This window comes from Trematomus bernacchii, unplaced genomic scaffold (assembly GCF_902827165.1).
Source record: "Trematomus bernacchii unplaced genomic scaffold, fTreBer1.1, whole genome shotgun sequence".
Lineage (NCBI taxonomy): Eukaryota > Metazoa > Chordata > Actinopteri > Perciformes > Nototheniidae > Trematomus > Trematomus bernacchii.
In genome coordinates, this window is record NW_022987690.1 from 161803 (window position 1) to 179258 (window position 17456).

General features: G+C 40.2%; 2 protein-coding genes across 2 annotated transcripts; both read right to left on the reverse strand.

The window, feature by feature from the left end:
- Positions 1-162: 162 nt before the first annotated feature.
- On the reverse strand, positions 163-14739 carry ephx1 (epoxide hydrolase 1, microsomal (xenobiotic)). Its single transcript, XM_034138308.1, has 9 exons — positions 14618-14739; positions 10060-10254; positions 7935-8115; positions 7620-7838; positions 7410-7539; positions 7115-7329; positions 6923-7031; positions 2540-2662; positions 163-1257 (listed from the first exon to the last, which is right to left on the reverse strand). The coding sequence occupies exons 2-9, from the start codon at positions 10240-10242 to the stop codon at positions 1047-1049; spliced, it is 1371 nt and encodes a 456-aa protein (XP_033994199.1). The 5' UTR covers positions 10243-10254; positions 14618-14739; the 3' UTR covers positions 163-1046.
- Positions 14740-15032: 293 nt separating this feature from the next.
- On the reverse strand, positions 15033-16539 carry srp9 (signal recognition particle 9). Its single transcript, XM_034138310.1, has 3 exons — positions 16273-16539; positions 16055-16123; positions 15033-15780 (listed from the first exon to the last, which is right to left on the reverse strand). Exons 1-3 carry the CDS (start codon positions 16342-16344, stop codon positions 15661-15663), a joined length of 261 nt encoding a protein of 86 aa, XP_033994201.1. The 5' UTR covers positions 16345-16539; the 3' UTR covers positions 15033-15660.
- Between the last annotated feature and the right edge of the window lie 917 nt (positions 16540-17456).

Below are 17456 nucleotides of genomic sequence, written 5' to 3' on the forward strand. Positions count from 1 at the left end.
TAAAGTTCTGTATTGCCTATCCTGCTATTTGTGTTTATTCTTTTAATCACACAGCGTTAATAAAAAATAAAAAATGTGCCTACATAACTGTAAAATTGGGTCAAAATTGGGTCAAAATATGGATGTATTTCTTGGTTCACAACAAACTGAAATGTGTTCAAGTGTTGAAATGTTTCTATGTCACAAGCTGTAATATTACAGCCGCTAACAACTTTATTTGAATTTGATCATAGACAGAACATTGTGTCTTAATCTTAGATACAAGTCATACTGACCATCTTGGAACGGTAGCAAACATTGCAATTCATTGTAGACTGGAAAGGGTAAAGAGGGAAAGATTCGATCAGCATTTCATTGTAAGATATAATGTTATTTCAGAAGATTCCAAAATATGTGATTTACAAGGCATTTCCACACATATATTGAGCATGCCAATGTTAAAATCTCTTAAATTCTCAAAGACTTAGCAACGTTCACCACTTAAGTAAACTATCTTCATACAGCACATGTCACTTCTTCAAGATCAACCTGATAATGTACATTTTCTCAGAACTATAACTGTAATGTTAGGCTATGATGTGAAGAACAGAGGCTTATATCAATAGAGGGAGTAAGCAGTGCTTCACCTGTGACTTATATAAATTGAAGTACGACAGCAAATTAAAGTCAATCAATGTCAGTCAATTACTGAGACAAAATGTGAAGGTTAATGCATAGCAAATACATCAATGACACTTGTGTAATACATAAAAAGCACCCGACTTTATCAAAGCTTAATACACTTAAATGAATTTGAAAGGAGAAATACAGTCAGATTAAGAGGTGTAAGGCACCATGGCTGTAGCTTCATGTTATCAGAGGAATGTCCAGGCTGTCAGCACCATAATACCACACCATCTTTCTGCCTCTTTACAACAATTGCAGACACAAACATGCAAACATGTTCTAGTATTACACAGCATTAGACTGGCTTAATCACCAAGAAGTATGATTAGGAAATTCACTAATAGTAAGGATTCCACTTCTAGAGAAACACAGTGCAGTCCTTACTGTTGCTTCTTCTTCTCCACCAGCTTAATGAACTTCTGGATGTCTTCGGCCATCAGCTGGGGCTCTTCCATGGCGGCAAAATGGCCTCCACGGGCCATGGGCGTGAATGTCACCAGATTGCGGTATTTCTGCTTGACCCATAGTTTGGGAGTGTGCATCAGCTCATTGGGGAAGCAGGCAAAGCCAGTGGGGACAAATACAGTCATCCTGTGTCGAGACAATGTGGTAACAAAGAAAATATTGTTGACATGCTGCTAATACATGAAACTTGTACACAACATATATTGCTGGATATCAGTTAAGTCAAGGAAACTTCTAAAATGATGAAAATATCCTGTCAAAATATACCATTACTCAAAACTTGAATGTATCTGCTCAGAATTTAAAGTGGACCTATCATGCTATATTTAAATGATATATTGTAGGGCCATACCTATATAAGGTATATTTATACGTTTCTGTTTTCAAAATACCAAACAGATCATGCATTTTAGCCATGCCTCATTTCGCTCTATGTGCTGTTTGCTGTCTACGGGTCTGATTCTGCTGACCACGCCCCCCTGCAGGAGAGGGGAGACGTGCTCTGATCAGCTGCTGGGCTGTCAGAAGAGGGGGAGAAAAAGAGATCTCCGTCCTCCGTGTTTTATTATATAGAGTCGTTATTCATTTGTTTTAAAGCTCAATAAATAACAAAGAAGACCTTTGACCGGCACTTTTCTAATTTTGTCCGGAAGATTTAAACTTTAACGGACATCTTGACCGGCGAAAGAAACTGAAACTGAAACTCTGCCGCACGGTCCCCTCGTTCCTTGGAAGAGGCGGAGAGGTGGGTGTTTGTCATCTGCTGGTGGACTAACCGGAGAGAATTACAGTGCTTGCCTCGACGGGGAGGGATTGCATTGAATTAAAGCAGCGGGAGCAAACGCTTGCCTCGGGGAGGGAGAAAGAAAGCCACAGCGGAGAATAAACAGAAGGGTAACCATGGTAACTATGGGCGGGAAGTCTTCTTCGCTGCTTTTGTGGCAGACTACAGCGCCACTTACAGGCCTGGCATATGTACTACAGCGTCTCCAGCGCTTTCGAACGGCAATAGCCGTGGCTGTCTCCTCCTGATTGGTGGAGTTGGCCCAATAGCCGTAGCGCCACCGTCCTGACGTCAGGACAGTGTTCAAATCTGGATCAGTTTTTATCAGATCCGTTGCAGCCCCTTTTTTAGAGATTTGGGTATGGAGGAAAATAGAGAGGGTTGTGTTTTCTGACACTTGGTGAGTTCCCTGGAACACCGGGGACACATATTCATGTAGAAAAGACGTACAAAAGTGCATTTTGCATGATAGGTCCCCTTTAAGTATTTGTGACTAGAAAATTGTGGCCCAGGACTCATTTAAACTAATTTAAAATGATAATCAACATCACACTGTTTCTACATCTGCTTTATAAGAACCAACACACAGCATTGGTCACATCCAACTTGGTGTTTGTCACTCACTTAGAGTGAGGTGCGTTGAGGCCTTTGCCAAAGTTTTCCTTGTAGAACCTCATGGAGGAGACGATGCAGCCAGATGTCCAGTAGATCATCACATTAGTCAGCAGGTCGTCTAGAGAGAACTTCCTGCAAGAACATTTAATATGACAGTAAAGAGTCTACCGAGAGGCTACCATCATTCATCCATATTTTCTGAAACTGAAGATATTTGATCAGTATGACTGCTGAAACATACGCAGTTGCACCTGATGCTATTTAGAACTTATGACAAGTTTGGGTACCACTTTACAATAAGACTACCCTTATAAAGGATTCATAAAGGGTTTATAATTAGGTTGTAAACACTTTATTAATCATTAAGAACCATTTATAAACCAGTTATAACATAGTTTTCATACATCAACACAGGCTCACTATTTGGCAAGATGACTACGCCTTATATTGGCAATAGCTTACTTTGTCTTCTTCATCAGCCAGCATCATTGGTATCTGTTGTTCACTGAGTTGATTCCCCCCCCATCCATCTTGATGTTTCTTGGCATCTCTTTATGACCATTTATTTATGAGTTACTAACATTTATAACTGCCAAAAGGGAGCCTTGTAAAGTGTGAAACACATTCCCATTTATTAATGAGTTACAACCAATTGTTATTGTAAAGTGTTAAACAAATCACCATTTATTAATGAGTTACTACCATTTATAATTTGTTTAAGTTATATTAAGCCTTAAAGGTCGCCTATCATGCTATTTTTAGGCAATAGCATAGCTCTCAGATATATAAAAAAATATAAAAAACATGTCTATGAAGTGTTTTGGTCAAATAACCAAACAGATCACCCATTCTAGCCATGCCTCATATCCCTCTATTTCTCTTCCTGTTACAAAAGTGCTGATTCTGGGTATAAACAGGTCTCTCTTGAGAATGAGACCCTGTGTCTCAATGAGATTTTCACCTGTATAAATAAAGGCAAACAAATAAATAAAAAATAAAGCTTTTTTTTTTAAACTGAAAAATAAATAAATAAGAGGGGGCGGAGCTTATGCCGGCTCATGGGGGACTTGGCAGATACTGTCTAAAATGCTGCGGTGATGAAACGCAAGGATTATTAGATCAAGGATTATTTCTGAAACAGTATGGAGCTCAAAGGCTTTCTCTCTTGCCGGTTATACCACAAGGTGAGTTCCTTTTTATTAATTGTATTACCAAATTGGTATCAAATAAACAGTAAGCATTGGTAATACCAATGCTGATAAAGTAAACTATTTTATTTGAGTATTTGTGTCTGGGAGAAGGTACTGTTCCCAGTTCCTATGTTCGGCAGTTATAGACTGGGCTTTCTTGTACAAGAGAATTTAAAAAAATCAATATGGACCATTACTGTATAATTATCCTTAAATGATGTTATACAATGCACCTAATAAACAAGTATGGCATTTTGAAACATGATGTGCAACAATTTTTACTGTAATTTGTGTGCATTTTGTTGTTAACTAAGATGATGTTATGATTTATTTTTTGTTAGTATGCACGTGGACGCTTTGGACATACTTGGAGAAGGAAAAATGGGTCTTCGGAATGATGGGAGTTAAAGACAAAAGGCGGAGACTAGTGTTGAAACTAGTGGAGAAAAGATCAAGATGCCACCTTGTCCCTCTGATTAGACGGCATGTTAAGTCAGGAAGTAGCATTATTAGTGATGAGTGGAGGGCATACAGGAGAGTGCTGAGTAACATGGGGTACAACCACTACACCATAAACCACAGCAGGTAGTTTGTGAACCCCCAGACTGCAGTCATACCCAACATATAAAAGAGCTAGGTCGACCGTCAAAGGACATGTCCGTAGACTGAGAGGAAACCGTACAGAGAGTTTGTTGGAGGAACACCTCAAGGTTCTTGAATGGTCATCTTGGCTTGGCTCTGCTCACCCTGATGGACTGCTTGGACGCTTGTTCAAGGATATACACAAAGCCTTTCCAGTCTGAGTACCATTATGTCTTACCAAGTCTTTCATTTATGTCTGAGAAAAGCTTTTATGTTTAAATATGTGTATCAGTCATACTAAACAGTCATTACTTTGAGTCCTAATTTTCTTCATGTGTGAATAAAACGTTTTGCCTGGTTCTGTTGCATCTTACTTTGCATTTCATGTGAAAAATGTGTATTAGGTCAGTGTGAATGTTATAACTCATGCATAAATGTACATGTGTATTAAACTTAAAAACAACGCACCCTTTCAGTAGTTATAAATGTTAGTGACTCATCAATAGATCGTGATGTGTTTCACACTTTACAATAAGACTCCCTTTTACCAATTATAAATGTTAGTAACTCATTCATAGATGGTCATAAAGAGATGCCAAGAAACATCAAGATGGATGGGGAGGAGAATCAACTCTGTGAACAACAGATACCAAGGATGTTAGCTGATGAAGAAGACGAAGTAAGCTAAGTAGCCAATACAAGGCTTAGCGGTACAGATAAATGTGGGCTCACTATTTGGTGCTGAGGTGCATAGTGTGTAAAAGTGGCCAAAGCTCTGCTGACTCAATAACTACAGAGTTCCAGATTTATATATATATTAATATCAGCACCAAACTGTGGGAGCTTCATGGGTTTTCATGGCTGAGCAGCTGCATCAAGCCTTTCATCACAAAGCACAATGCCAAGCGTCGGATGGAGGGGTGTAAAGCACGCCGCTACTGGACTCTGGAGCAGTGGAAACGTGTTCTGTGGAGTGACCAATCACGCTTCTCTATCCGTCTGATGGACGAGTCTGGGTTTGGCAAATGCCAGGAGAACGTTACCTGCCTGACTGCATTGTGCCGACTGTAAAGTTTGGTGGAGGAGGGATAATGCTATGGCTGTTTTTCTGGGGTTGGCCTCGGCCCCTTGAAGCGGATTCTTAATGCTTCATCTTACCAAGTCATTTTGGACAATTCTATGCTTCCTACTCTGTGGAAACAGTTTGGGGGAGGACCTTTTCTGTTCCAGCATGACTGTGCCCCAGTGCAGAAAGAAAGGTCCATAAAGGCCTGGTTGGATGAGTTTGGTGTGGAAGAACTGGACTGGCCCTGTCATAAAAGCTCCTGTAGTTCCAATACTTTTGTATATATAGTGTGTGTATATATATATATATATACACACTATATATACAAAAGTATTGGGCCATATATACATATGAGAGACTAAACACTAAGGGAAAGGGGGGGATCCGGGATGAAACGACAAAGATTCAGGAGAACATCAGGAAGTGACAGGGGGAAAATGGGCAGTGGCTGTGAATGAAAAAGCTAAGATCCCGTGGGACTTCCATATCCAGACTAATAGAATGATGAGGGCTATCCAACCGGACATCATGGTGGTGGACAAACAGCAGAAGAAGGCAGAGAAGCTTGGGAAATATCAAAATGGCGAGATGGATTGAGGAGTTGAGGAGGCAAAACATTGAACATTGAGAAAGGGAATGGGACTCTCACCTTTGTGTTTGTTTGTGTGCATTCCCCCTTATGCACATTCATGAAATGCACTTAATAGGCGCGTTCACACCGCAGTACTTTTCCCACTTTAGTTCCGATATAGTTCTGAAATGTCGCGTTCACACCAAAAAAATCCGGAACTAAAATGTGTTCATCAGAACCTTTTTTACCCCCTTTTCCGTCCCTGCTAGAGAGCAGGGACTTTCGTGTGAGAAACAGGTTCCTATGTCTGATTGGCTGGGCGGATTGCAAACCACGCCCCGTAAAAATCCCAAAAAGTTTTGTGAAGCCGCCATTTTATTATCCTCGCATTAGCATTATTAGCATTAGCCCAGCGCACAAACGCAGAGAGACTAACTTATGGCAACACAAAAGAAAACATGGGAGCGGTGGAGATGAGGAGGTGTCGGCGTTCTGGTGATTTACTCGGAAGGCTAGAAGCTGCTGGGAGTCCCAGCAGCTTCTACTGAAGCCAGTCCCCAACTCCAGGGACTTCCGGTCGGGGACTCCGGGTGGCAGTATACGCCGTGAAGTTGTTTGCTGCCTGCCAGTAAACCCAAAGCAGAAGAAGAAGAAGTGACGTCAGCGGCTTCATTTGCCTAATCCTCCCTCAGGGACTTATTCCGGTGTGAACGCGATCTGTACTTAGTTCATGAGAACTAAAGAGTTCTCATGAACTAAGTTCTGATGAACCTTTGTGGGAAAAGTACTGTGGTGTGAAAGCGCCTTATGACTACACTTTTTGCTCCGTTCCGTTTAGTCATGTATTTCTTGTAAAGCATAATGGACTACAACTACATTTCGTTGTGCATCCCTGTGTGGCAGGGAACATTCTCATAGTAGAGAATAGTATGTTTAAGGTCGTGGTGAAAGCAAATATCAGCACCGACTTTATTTATCTGTACCTGGTGAGTCCTCCGTCCTCCAGGTTCCTGAAGTCACGGCTCGTCCACGTGGAGAACTTCTCCAGAATGTAGGCAGCCAGGCCTACTGGGGAGTCATTCAGTCCTCGACCTGAGAGAATATTAAACCAGAAACAAGAAAAATGATAAACCAATTTAAGATGCTATCAATCCTTTTCTACTCTATGTCCTTACCCACAGTGTCAGGCTTGGTGGCCTGGATGTGCATGTAGCCAGACTCTTTTATGGATTCCACCACCAGTTTGTCCATGCAGGGGTAGAGACGCTGAACATCCATGTCAGTGAAGCCAAACAGTTTTGGGAAGCGGTTCCCAAGCATGACGGATAAAGCCATGGGCAGCCCCGGTTTAGAAGGGGGGGCGAAGTTCACATGCAAGCCTCTGACAGTCCTGGGGTATGAAATAAATACCGAAAAGATTAAACACTGCGATGTATAAATACCTTTACACAAAGAGTGTGTGTGTCTTACTTGGGCTGCAGCTGAGCCATGTTGGTGGTGACCAGCCAGCCCCAGTCTCCTCCGTGAGCGTAGAACTGCTGGAAGCCCAGGCGCTGCATCAGTTTGTGGAAGATGTGTGCCGCACAAACTGAATCAAAACCTGTTCTCACACACACAAAATGTCAGATATTCTTGTGTTTTTATAAATTTATATTTTCCTATGAATGTCTGCCAACTCACCTTTCTTATGTGGTGCTTCTGAAAACCCGTACCCTGGTATGGAAGGACACACAACCTCAAACACCAGGTCATGTGGGTCTGTGGGTTCTGTCAGCAGAGGAATCAGTCCATAGAACTCATAGAAGGAGCCCGGCCAGCCGTGAACCATTATCAGAGGAATGGCAGCAGATCCTACCGGCACCTTCTTGGGCTTCACATGCAGGTAATGGATATTAACGCCTGGGTGGCAGTCCAAAAAGGAAGAGGAAGAAGAGAAGAAGATGGGGTTAGAGAAGGACAACATCTTCTCCATGACTGTGTGCAATTTAGACTCACCTTCAATGTTAGTTTTGAAGTGGGAGTACTGGTTGAGCTTGTCCACTTGTCCCCTCCAGTCAAAGTCATGTCTCCAGTAAGAAACCACCTTCTGCAGGTACTGGGAGTTAAAGCCATAATGAAACTGGCTGTCCTCCAGTGAAGGGACAGGGCGAGTCTGGTCTATCCTTGTGTACAGGTCCTGCAAGAAGGAAGCAAGAAAGACAGAGATAGACAGTATGTGCAGGGGAACATGAGTAAATGCTATGGAGTTATCTTGATTGATGGCTTGAGGAGTACTGGATAACGGGATTAAGTAATCTGCATACAAACAAACATACTTTATTCCCTTGCAGTTATATATAAAAAAATAATGAGATTACTGGTAGATTTAAAAAGAAAATGGGGATTAGTAGCAGGATTACAATGTTACAATACATTTTCAAATAACGAAAAGCATATTAAGAAGTACAGTTAAAACTAGTCTAAAGTGAAACCATCATCGTGGCCTCTAGTTAAAAAAACACTTTCTTTGGGTGGCGATTGGAATAGGTAGTAGGCTGGTTGAATTTGCTTTTCTTTTTTTTCTTTTTTTTTTATATGTTCTTTTTGAAAATTCAGTAGGTGGATACTTGATTTGTTTAAAATACTGTCATCGCCTAATCCATATACTTTAGTAAACTGAAAAAGTGCATATTTCTGCTTTGTATGCTATACTGTTCTGTAGGCTAATACTTTAAGTGTGAATCTATAGGCCTGCTGCCTGAATCTGCTTTATGGTTTTCACTTTATCTGTGTATGTTCCTGGAGCGTTTAACCCCTTGGTGCGGTTCGTTTGGGTTGGTGTGATTTGACCAATTGTTGAACAGCATTTCCGTGCACATGACTTTTGACTACAGTTTATAGTCCGTTTGAGGTTTGCCTGTGTGAACGCAAACCGAACCTTCTGAAAAATGAAACAATGTAACAAACTTGCGTCGGGTGCGCACCAAAGAAGCGACTATTAGGTGTGAATGCGACCTAAGGTTCTTAGGTGTTCTGTTGTCTTCATTCATACACTTGATTAAAAGCCTTCTTTTGATATTTATTTTTACTGTATTTATTTGCATTGCATTTGATATTGAGGTAATTCAAAAAGTAATCAGGTTACATTACTTGTATGTTGTGATACTTAGGCTGGTGCCCCACGAGGACGCATACGGGAAAACGCATACACAAACGCAATCGCAAAAAAAGCTTCCGTCCACACGCAATAGACACCGGATAGTGTCTGTTCACAGAGACAGCTCCGTTTAGCTCAAACCGCTGGAAAAGCTGCAGTACATATGCCGAGCCTGTACGTGGCGCTGTAACTTCCTCCACAAAAGCAGCGAAGAAGAATGGTTGTCATGGCTGCACTTCTGTTTATTCTCCGCGGTGGGGGTCGAGGGAACCGGGCAGAGTTTTTCGCCGGTCAACGTGTGTTAAAGTTAAAATCTTCCGGACAAAATTATAAAAGTGCCGGTCAAAGGTCTTCTTTGTTATTTATTGAGCTTTAAAACAAATGAATAACGACTCTATATAATGATATATAATAATAAAATACACAGAGCCTGTTTGAGAGGTAATTAAAATAGCTAAGGGTGATGATCTGACTTGAAGTGTGTGTTTTGCTCCGGCTGCATCACAGCGGGAGGAGCTGCGTGTCTCCGTCCTGTCAGATTAGACTTCACTCACGTTTATGTCCATATCGAGATAAAGATAAATAATCTGAATTCAGTGTGCAGTTTACTTTGACGCGGGGGTGAGCAGCAGAGGTGGGGGGAGGCGGGCCTATTGCGTCATCATTATCAGAAAATGATCGTATAGAGGCTACCACACGGAGCCGTTGGACCCCCCAGAGCGCTCCGTTCCCAGATCTATCCACCTTTGGACCCGTTGTCGTTTGCGGGGTCCGTTTCTATCTTTTAGTTACGGCCTCGTGTGGCAAAAAGGGCTATACGCAAGAGAAGTATGCGGATACAACCCGTTTTCGTCCTCGTGGGGCACCAGCCTGAGATTAGGTTATTGATTTACATTTAACATGTAAATAGTCATTGTAACAGGATACTTTTTCAAAGTAACCCTCCCAACACTGCTTGAGTGATAAACTAAAAGGGAATCTAACCTCCAATTCTTTATCACTGGTGCTGACTTTAAAGGGATAAATAGTGACGTCCTCCCCCCCATCAGGGGGTGCACCGGGCCCCCACCAGCCATCCTCGGTCTTCAAGACCTGCTTCCTGCTCCTCTGAACCAGGAAGCAGATGAGTCCTCCAATCAACAGGCAAACCAGCAGCTCTGTGAACATGGTGCTCCGTGTCTGGGGGTGAACACAATGATGTAAAGAACAAATAAAAGATGCAAAAATATTTACCATGCATATAACAAAACACAATATAACATTTCAACGGTTTGATTTATGTTTGCTATGACAGTAAACTTTCATGTAGGAAGAGAGTCAAGTTAAACTTGATACCTTTTGAGATATTGTTTCCATTCCTTTGTTTATGAGTTAAAGGTCACCTATTGTGCACAATCCACTATTCATGTCTTTTATGCATAAACATGTGTCCCCTCTGTGTAAAAAGATTCTGAAAGTTTCAGGAAAAAAGATTCGCTCACTTTTTGTCCTGATCCATTTATATAAAAACCTGTCTGATCAGATTTTGGCCACTTTATGATGTCATAACGTTTTTTATGACATCATAAAAAACGTTTGGAATTCTACCAGGTCTGTACATTTTAGCAATTTTGACTGCAGGAATAATGCGTTAGTGTGATCAAGATATTTGGCATTGTGAATGATTCGTATGGCTTTTTTTTGTAAAATAGATACTGAATGTATTGAACTTTTGTAGTTATTGCCCCAGATTTCAGCACAGTAATTCAGATATGGTAAGACTAGTGAACAGTAGAGAATGCAAAGTGATTTCTGATCTAGGACTTGTTTTACTTTGTTTAGTATGGAAATGCTTCTTGAAAGCTTTGATTGTACATGTTGTATGTATAATTTCCAACTTATTGTGTCATCTATAAGAAGATGTCATCCCAAGAAATGTAATTTCATGGACTCTTTCAATTTACATTAAAACAGTTTCTCACAAACTGCATTCAAACCATATATTCATTGTTCAGTTGGTTTTAGTAAGACAAGATGTCACATCTTGTTACACTTCAATAATTATTTATTATGTTGCTCATAGGATAAAAGGACTGACCAAAGGACATTTAGAGAAATTATCCTATCAAAACTTTTTTTTTAACCATTAAAGGTAGGGTAGGTAAGTTTGAGAAAACGGCTCGAGATACACTTTTTGTTATATTCCATGGAATGCTCTTAACATCCCGATAGCAATGAATATCTTAAGTGCTTTGACAAAAAATCCATAAAAAAATTTCATCTGTGGAAGCCGTAGTACTGTAAAAAGTATGACCAATCATTTTAGCCGGCCCGGCTAAAATAACTGGATGGCCTACCTGCCTGTCAGCCTTCCATCTGTGCACAAACTTATCTCGTGCCCTCATTGGTCATGTGCGCGTTAGTGTGTGTTGGAGGAGGGGCTCTGTAAGGAAGTGGCAGATTTCTTCCGGCTGTGTATTTTCAAATTCTAGCGATCTCGAGCCGGTTTCTCCAAAATTACCTACCCCACCTTTAACATAAAAACGTTCTATGGACATCTAAGGAAAAATGGAAATCTTCTGGCAAGATCTTTTGTTAGGTCCCCCTATTATACTGTTTTTCATCAATATATTATAGGCGTAAGGAAGTGGCAGATTTTTTCCGGCTGTGTATTTTCAAATTCTAGCGCACTCGAGCTGGTTTCTCCAAAATTACCTACCCCACCTTTAACGAGTGGGGGGATATAGTTCAAGGAGACCATTTCAATTCGAAATTCATAGGGTCCGTACAACCAGAAGAACATTTTGTATCTCAGCCTGTGGAGTGAGACTATGGAACAGTGTGAATGTGGAGCTAAAGCGATGTCCAGACATAAACCAGTTCAAGAGGAAATACAGAGAAATTATTTTCTCGAGGTACAGGGATGGGGAGGGTGTTTGACTGTATGTCTATGTATATGTATGTGTATATATGTATATGTGTATATGTGTACTGTATATATACAGTACACATATACATATACACATACACATTCACACACATATATGTATGTGTGTGTATCAGTGGCGGCCGGTGGTCTTTTTTTTTGGTGGGGCTCTTGACGTACCGTAAGTGACCTACCCGGGGGGTCCGGGGGGTTTCCCCCCGGAAATTGTTTTCGAGAAATGACCCCTTAAATGATGACTTCTGGTGATGTTAGAGGGGGGGGGAAAGGAGAAATCGAGGCTTAAAAATATGAGAAGACTGATCAATACCTCCATAATCTTCAGTGTGGAAAATATTATTTATCAACCTCAACATCTACTACTTTACCAGGAATTTGTGTTCTCAGAACTGGTCTGTTTTTTTCTTTCTTAAAACTGTTCATGTTTTATGAACCAACACCTTCACCAAGTAGCTTTACAGTGAACTGCATGTGAGATATAAAATTAATAGCATCTTTTCAGTAGCATTAATTATAAATATTTAAGTGGTTCAATACAAGTCACTACAGCATTTCAAACTGAACTGTGAATAAATGCAATTTAAAAAAAATAACCACAGCACAAAATGTCATAAATTGTGTTTTTTCTTTGTTTCTCTGAGGATTATTTACAAACAGGCTTATTTACATATAGCAATAACTCAGAAATGAAAAAGCTACATCGTCTAACACGAACAACCAGTTAGCATAATGATAATATATGTGTTATGTACAATGTAACTGGCAAGGCTAGAGCAAGAAAGAACATAAAGTTTGCAAAAGGTTTAAATAACTTCAAGTATCTGTCTTCAGATTACGTGGAGGTTTTAGTCCGATGGGAAGCAGATTTTAAGCGACACCGAAGATAAACCAAAAATGTGGTGGAGCTGCAAACCGTGTAGTGTTGCTGGGACAGAACAGGAGCTATAACCGTTGGAAAATACATCACAGACAATGCAACAAACGTGGAGACAGAACAATCACTTCTGTGATAAATGCCCACTTATTAATAAACTTCTAACAACCATGGGAAACCTCCTCTCTACATATAAAGTGATATCCAAGCATGGGAAACAAAAGACAGCATTTACCTGTTTGCATCCAGCTAGCCAAGCCTTTCTTGTGTACCAGCTACTTGTGAAGCCTCGTGTATAAATGTTGTCTTTTTCACGAGATTGCTGCGATATATTCAAATCGGGTTGGTCCGGTGCAAGGTCTTTAAGCAACAATTTATCTGCCAAACTTCTCCTTTCGAAAGGATTGGAGATTAGCTCTTGAACAGAATTAGCCGGGGACCGAGGTCCGGAGACTCCACCTGCACACGAAGCCATCCTCATCAACTACTGCGTCAACCGGATACGAGTCACTGTCCAAACTACTCACAGACTGCACTGGGCGCTGACATTGGCGCCTGGTGACCGTCATCTTTGACGACGCTGATTGGCTGAAATTATATTTTCGCGGCATAGTTTACACGTTACAGATAGCAACAGTCAGCTGCTAGTGGCTGATGCTGCACTGGTTGAAGGCTCCTCTCTTAGCGCCCAGACGAGAGAAGGTGCATGGGCAAGGCCAGGCAGGAAACATGTGACTTATCAGTAACTTTAGACATCGTAACACAATTTTAAACGAGATTTTATTGTAGATTATACATTTTACTGATACCAATTATATAATATTTACCTTGTTCATTAAAAATAAAAATAAAAACATATATTTTTTTTTAAACATATTTTTTTTTTTTTATTTTAATTTTAATTATTATTATTTTTATTTTTTTTCAATATGGGAAGAGGTGGGGCGGCGCCCCTAGCGCCCCTATGGACCGGCCGCCACTGGTGTGTATGTATATGTGCATATATATATATATGTGTATATGTATATATGTCAATCAACAAGTAAAGCAGATTCATAATAATAATAATTAATAATAATTATTATTATTTATAATTATTTATAGATTATAAATAAATAATTTAGGGACAAGGGGGTGAGATTAAATAAGTTATACTTCTTCTCACTCCTTTTCCAACACTAGACTGTTTATGTTGCTAATGCTGTTGTTGTAAATGTCACTTTGTTTTGTTTTGTTTTACATGACTATGCACAGCAACATTTCTTTGTTTTTTGTAATTGTTTATTTTACTTTACTCAAAATCAAATGTATCAATCAATCAATCAATCAGGGGGCACTTTGATTTCACAACTTTGTAGAAAAAGCAGCCAAACAAAGGTGTCCTGTGGTGCAGCTGATCGGATCAGAGAGCTCAAAGTCTGCACTGTTTAACTCTCCATGTACATCCAGGACACCGAATAAAGACCACTATGAATGGACTCTAACGAGCCGTATCATACCGTGTTACTGCAGACACAATTACATTACCATGTGTACTTCAGATGCTGCTGGATAAAGTCATTATTTTCCGGCATAGATCTACAAGTTTACGAATGTAATAAATCCTCAAGAAGGAAAGTCCACGTTTGCCCCCGCACTGTTTTTGCAGTGAAGCGTTTGGAGTCACTTAAAGCGGGACCTGCTACTGTATGCTGTCCACTAAGTGCTGCAGATAGAACATTATAGATGACACAGAAGGAGTTTACCTGCTCGACGCTGCTCTCCTCACTCTCTGACAGCGGGGGGTGCTTCAGGATGCGTGCACTATGGTTCTGGTGGGCTGTAATTCATGGCGTATGAAGCGAAAAATATGGAGGGTTGAGTGGACTGTGTGAGGGGCGTGTGGAAATGCGAGAGGTGCATGATGGGATATGTAGTATTATGCCGATTAAGAACAGTTTAGCGTCCACAGGTGCTGTAGGGATTGGGCCTCCCCACAACCTGTAAAAGGCTAACATTATTTAGACACAACATTCCCCACTGAGAAAATCCTGTTTAAAAGAAACACTTCCTGCCGGTTTGGTTAACTCTTTTACAGTACCCCCCCATTGCAGACAATTAAGGTTTTTAAACACGTTGCAAACAATACCAACACAAGACAAATATATCAGAGATACTGGCTGTGCTGGGGTAAACAAACATTTATTGAAAATGTAACATTGATTTTCAGAAGAATAAATTGGCAATCAGAGGTGTGGGGGCTTTCTCCACACTGGTTAGAAAATCAAATGGTCCTGCTTCATTAATGTCCATGAAGAAAAACTAAAAGATCAATGTGCTGAAATCCAACCTACAGCTACATATCCTGGATGAAGAAAATAGAAGAGACATGCAGTGTCTTAATCACGCTCATTTTCACCTGCTTTAAAATGGAAATGCAGGCTCTAAAGAAATCAAGGTGCCAAAGCTACACTGCAGCAGAGGATTTGGACATTTGGTCCTACATTACCACAACCGTTCTCAACTTCCACCTCTGCATTTTCTAAAATGTCCCAGCAGCTTACACTGAGCTTACTTTATAGTAACACTATTAGGGGCGGGATCACAATGCCTGAAAAAACCATGATAATAAGATTTTAAATGGAAAATGTATAACAAAAAATAAAAATCCTGAGAGAATCAAAAATGGACAGTATTGATATCACATCTCTGATATATTAAATCAGCATAGGCAGCCACATCCCGTCTCTCAGACTCCACACTGTGCACTTTGTGTCCAGCAGGCTCAGTCCAGTGCTGCAACAGTTCTTCAATCTGTGTCCATGGAACCGCTGTGCGTCTCCTTGGACACCATGAGTCTCATCAGTTTTCCGTGGAGTTTCTCAATCTTCTTTACGTCCTGGGCCTGGTCTGTCTTGTACTGTAAACACTGTTGGAATGGACAGAAGACAACATGAGAGACAATATTCAATTGAGGTGACATAATTATGGTCGCAATATCTTATATAATAATTAAAGTCGCAATATCAGAAAAAATATTCTAAAATGTGCTCTCCTGCCCGTGCCTTCATGCTGCCTGGAAATTGAGGACTACTTAATCTTCCTCGACTTCCTCAAGGCCCATCAGTCCAAGCTTTTTAACAGAAATGTAAAAATAATACATTTAGCATGAGTTATTGTAGACCACTCATGGCCTCACTCACCACAGCGTTGTCGGTCACTTTGATACACAGGTTTCCGTCGCAGTGTCTGTACTTTAGAACCACCCGAACCTGGACACGTTAAAGTCAAAGATCAGAACCACTTGAACATCTAAACATGACACAGCTTTGGCTGCTGGGCACATTCACTAGCCACCGAGCTATCCAACTAACACTCGGTCCTTAGCATGCTAAGCTACTTCACATGTAAAGTGTTTCACCTTCATGGGGTCTGTCAGATACAGCTTCTCTGCTGCGCGGGAAAACTCCTCCCAGGTCTGATAATAAGGCATTATCAACAAAGTACAGTGGCTATTTTTTATAATTATAATAAAACAGTAATATTGTTTCTGAATGTGTCGACAGCTCTGCTAACAGAAGACCACATCAGCACTAGTGTAAACACAGCCAATCATATTCAAGAGAATCTCCTTCTTCTTCTTCTTTTGGTTTAATGGCGGTCTACAACCCAACGTGTAAAGGTGCATGCTGCCACCTACTGTACCGGAGTGTGTCAAGACTGAAAGACAATTTATTTAAATTATCAAATTAAAGGAAACGTTTAAAAAATAAATAATAATTCTACTAAATAAAGCCCTTTTAGTGGAACTTCTCCCAGCTCCACTTAGACCAAACATAATCTCTTCTGGGGTTAACGTTTCAAAATAAAAGCCTGTTACCCATAAATTGTGAAGTTTCTTGTATTATTGAGGAATATTGAATAGTGAATACAAATCAAACATATGGCTGACTTATTTGGTAAATCTAATTTTGTGTTTTTGAACCGCTTATCTATGGAATGCCATTCAAGCCAAAAATAAATAAATACATAAATACTTACATAAATACTTAAAGGTGGGGTAGGTAAGTTTGAGAAACCGGCTCGAGATACACTTTTTGTTATATTCCATGGAATGCTCTTAACATCCCGATAGCAATGAATATCTTATGTGCTTTGACAAAAAATCCATAAAAAAATGTCATCTGTGGAAGCCGTAGTACTGTAAAAAGTACGACCAATCATTTTAGCCGGCCCGGCTAAAATAACTGGATGGCCTACCTGCCTGTCAGCCTTCCACCTGTGCACAAACTTATCTCGTGCCCTCATTGGTCATGTGCGCGTTCGTGTGAGGAGGGGCTCTGTAAGGAAGTGGCAGATTTTTTCCGGTTGTGTATTTTCAAATTCTAGCGCACTCGAGCTGGTTTCTCCAAAATGACCTACCCCACCTTTAAATAAATACATATATAAATACATATGCCTATGAAATAAATAAATATGGTTGTGAAATAAATTCTGAAATAAATAAATGAGGCAATAAATATATATATAAATGTACATTTAAATACACATTTATTTATTTCAAGGGACTTTTATTTCATAATGCCACATTTATTTATTTCAGGG

What these genes read in the sequence shown, in the direction of transcription:
- ephx1 (XM_034138308.1), bottom strand. Translation starts at nt 10,242, where the DNA reads ATGTTCACAGAGCTGCTGGTTTGCCTGTTGATTGGAGGACTCATCTGC. An exon ending in GAGGACGGAGGACTCACCAG is followed by an intron (nt 2,663 to 6,922) that starts GTACAGATAAAT and finishes ATGTTCTTGCAG; the next exon opens with GAAGTTCTCTCTAGACGACC. An exon ending in CTCAACGCACCTCACTCTAA is followed by an intron (nt 1,258 to 2,539) that starts GTGAGTGACAAA and finishes GTCTCGACACAG; the next exon opens with GATGACTGTATTTGTCCCCA.
- srp9 (XM_034138310.1), bottom strand. Translation starts at nt 16,344, where the DNA reads ATGCCTTATTATCAGACCTGGGAGGAGTTTTCCCGCGCAGCAGAGAAG. An exon ending in ATCTGACAGACCCCATGAAG is followed by an intron (nt 16,124 to 16,272) that starts GTGAAACACTTT and finishes TAACGTGTCCAG; the next exon opens with GTTCGGGTGGTTCTAAAGTA. An exon ending in AAGTGACCGACAACGCTGTG is followed by an intron (nt 15,781 to 16,054) that starts GTGAGTGAGGCC and finishes CCATTCCAACAG; the next exon opens with TGTTTACAGTACAAGACAGA.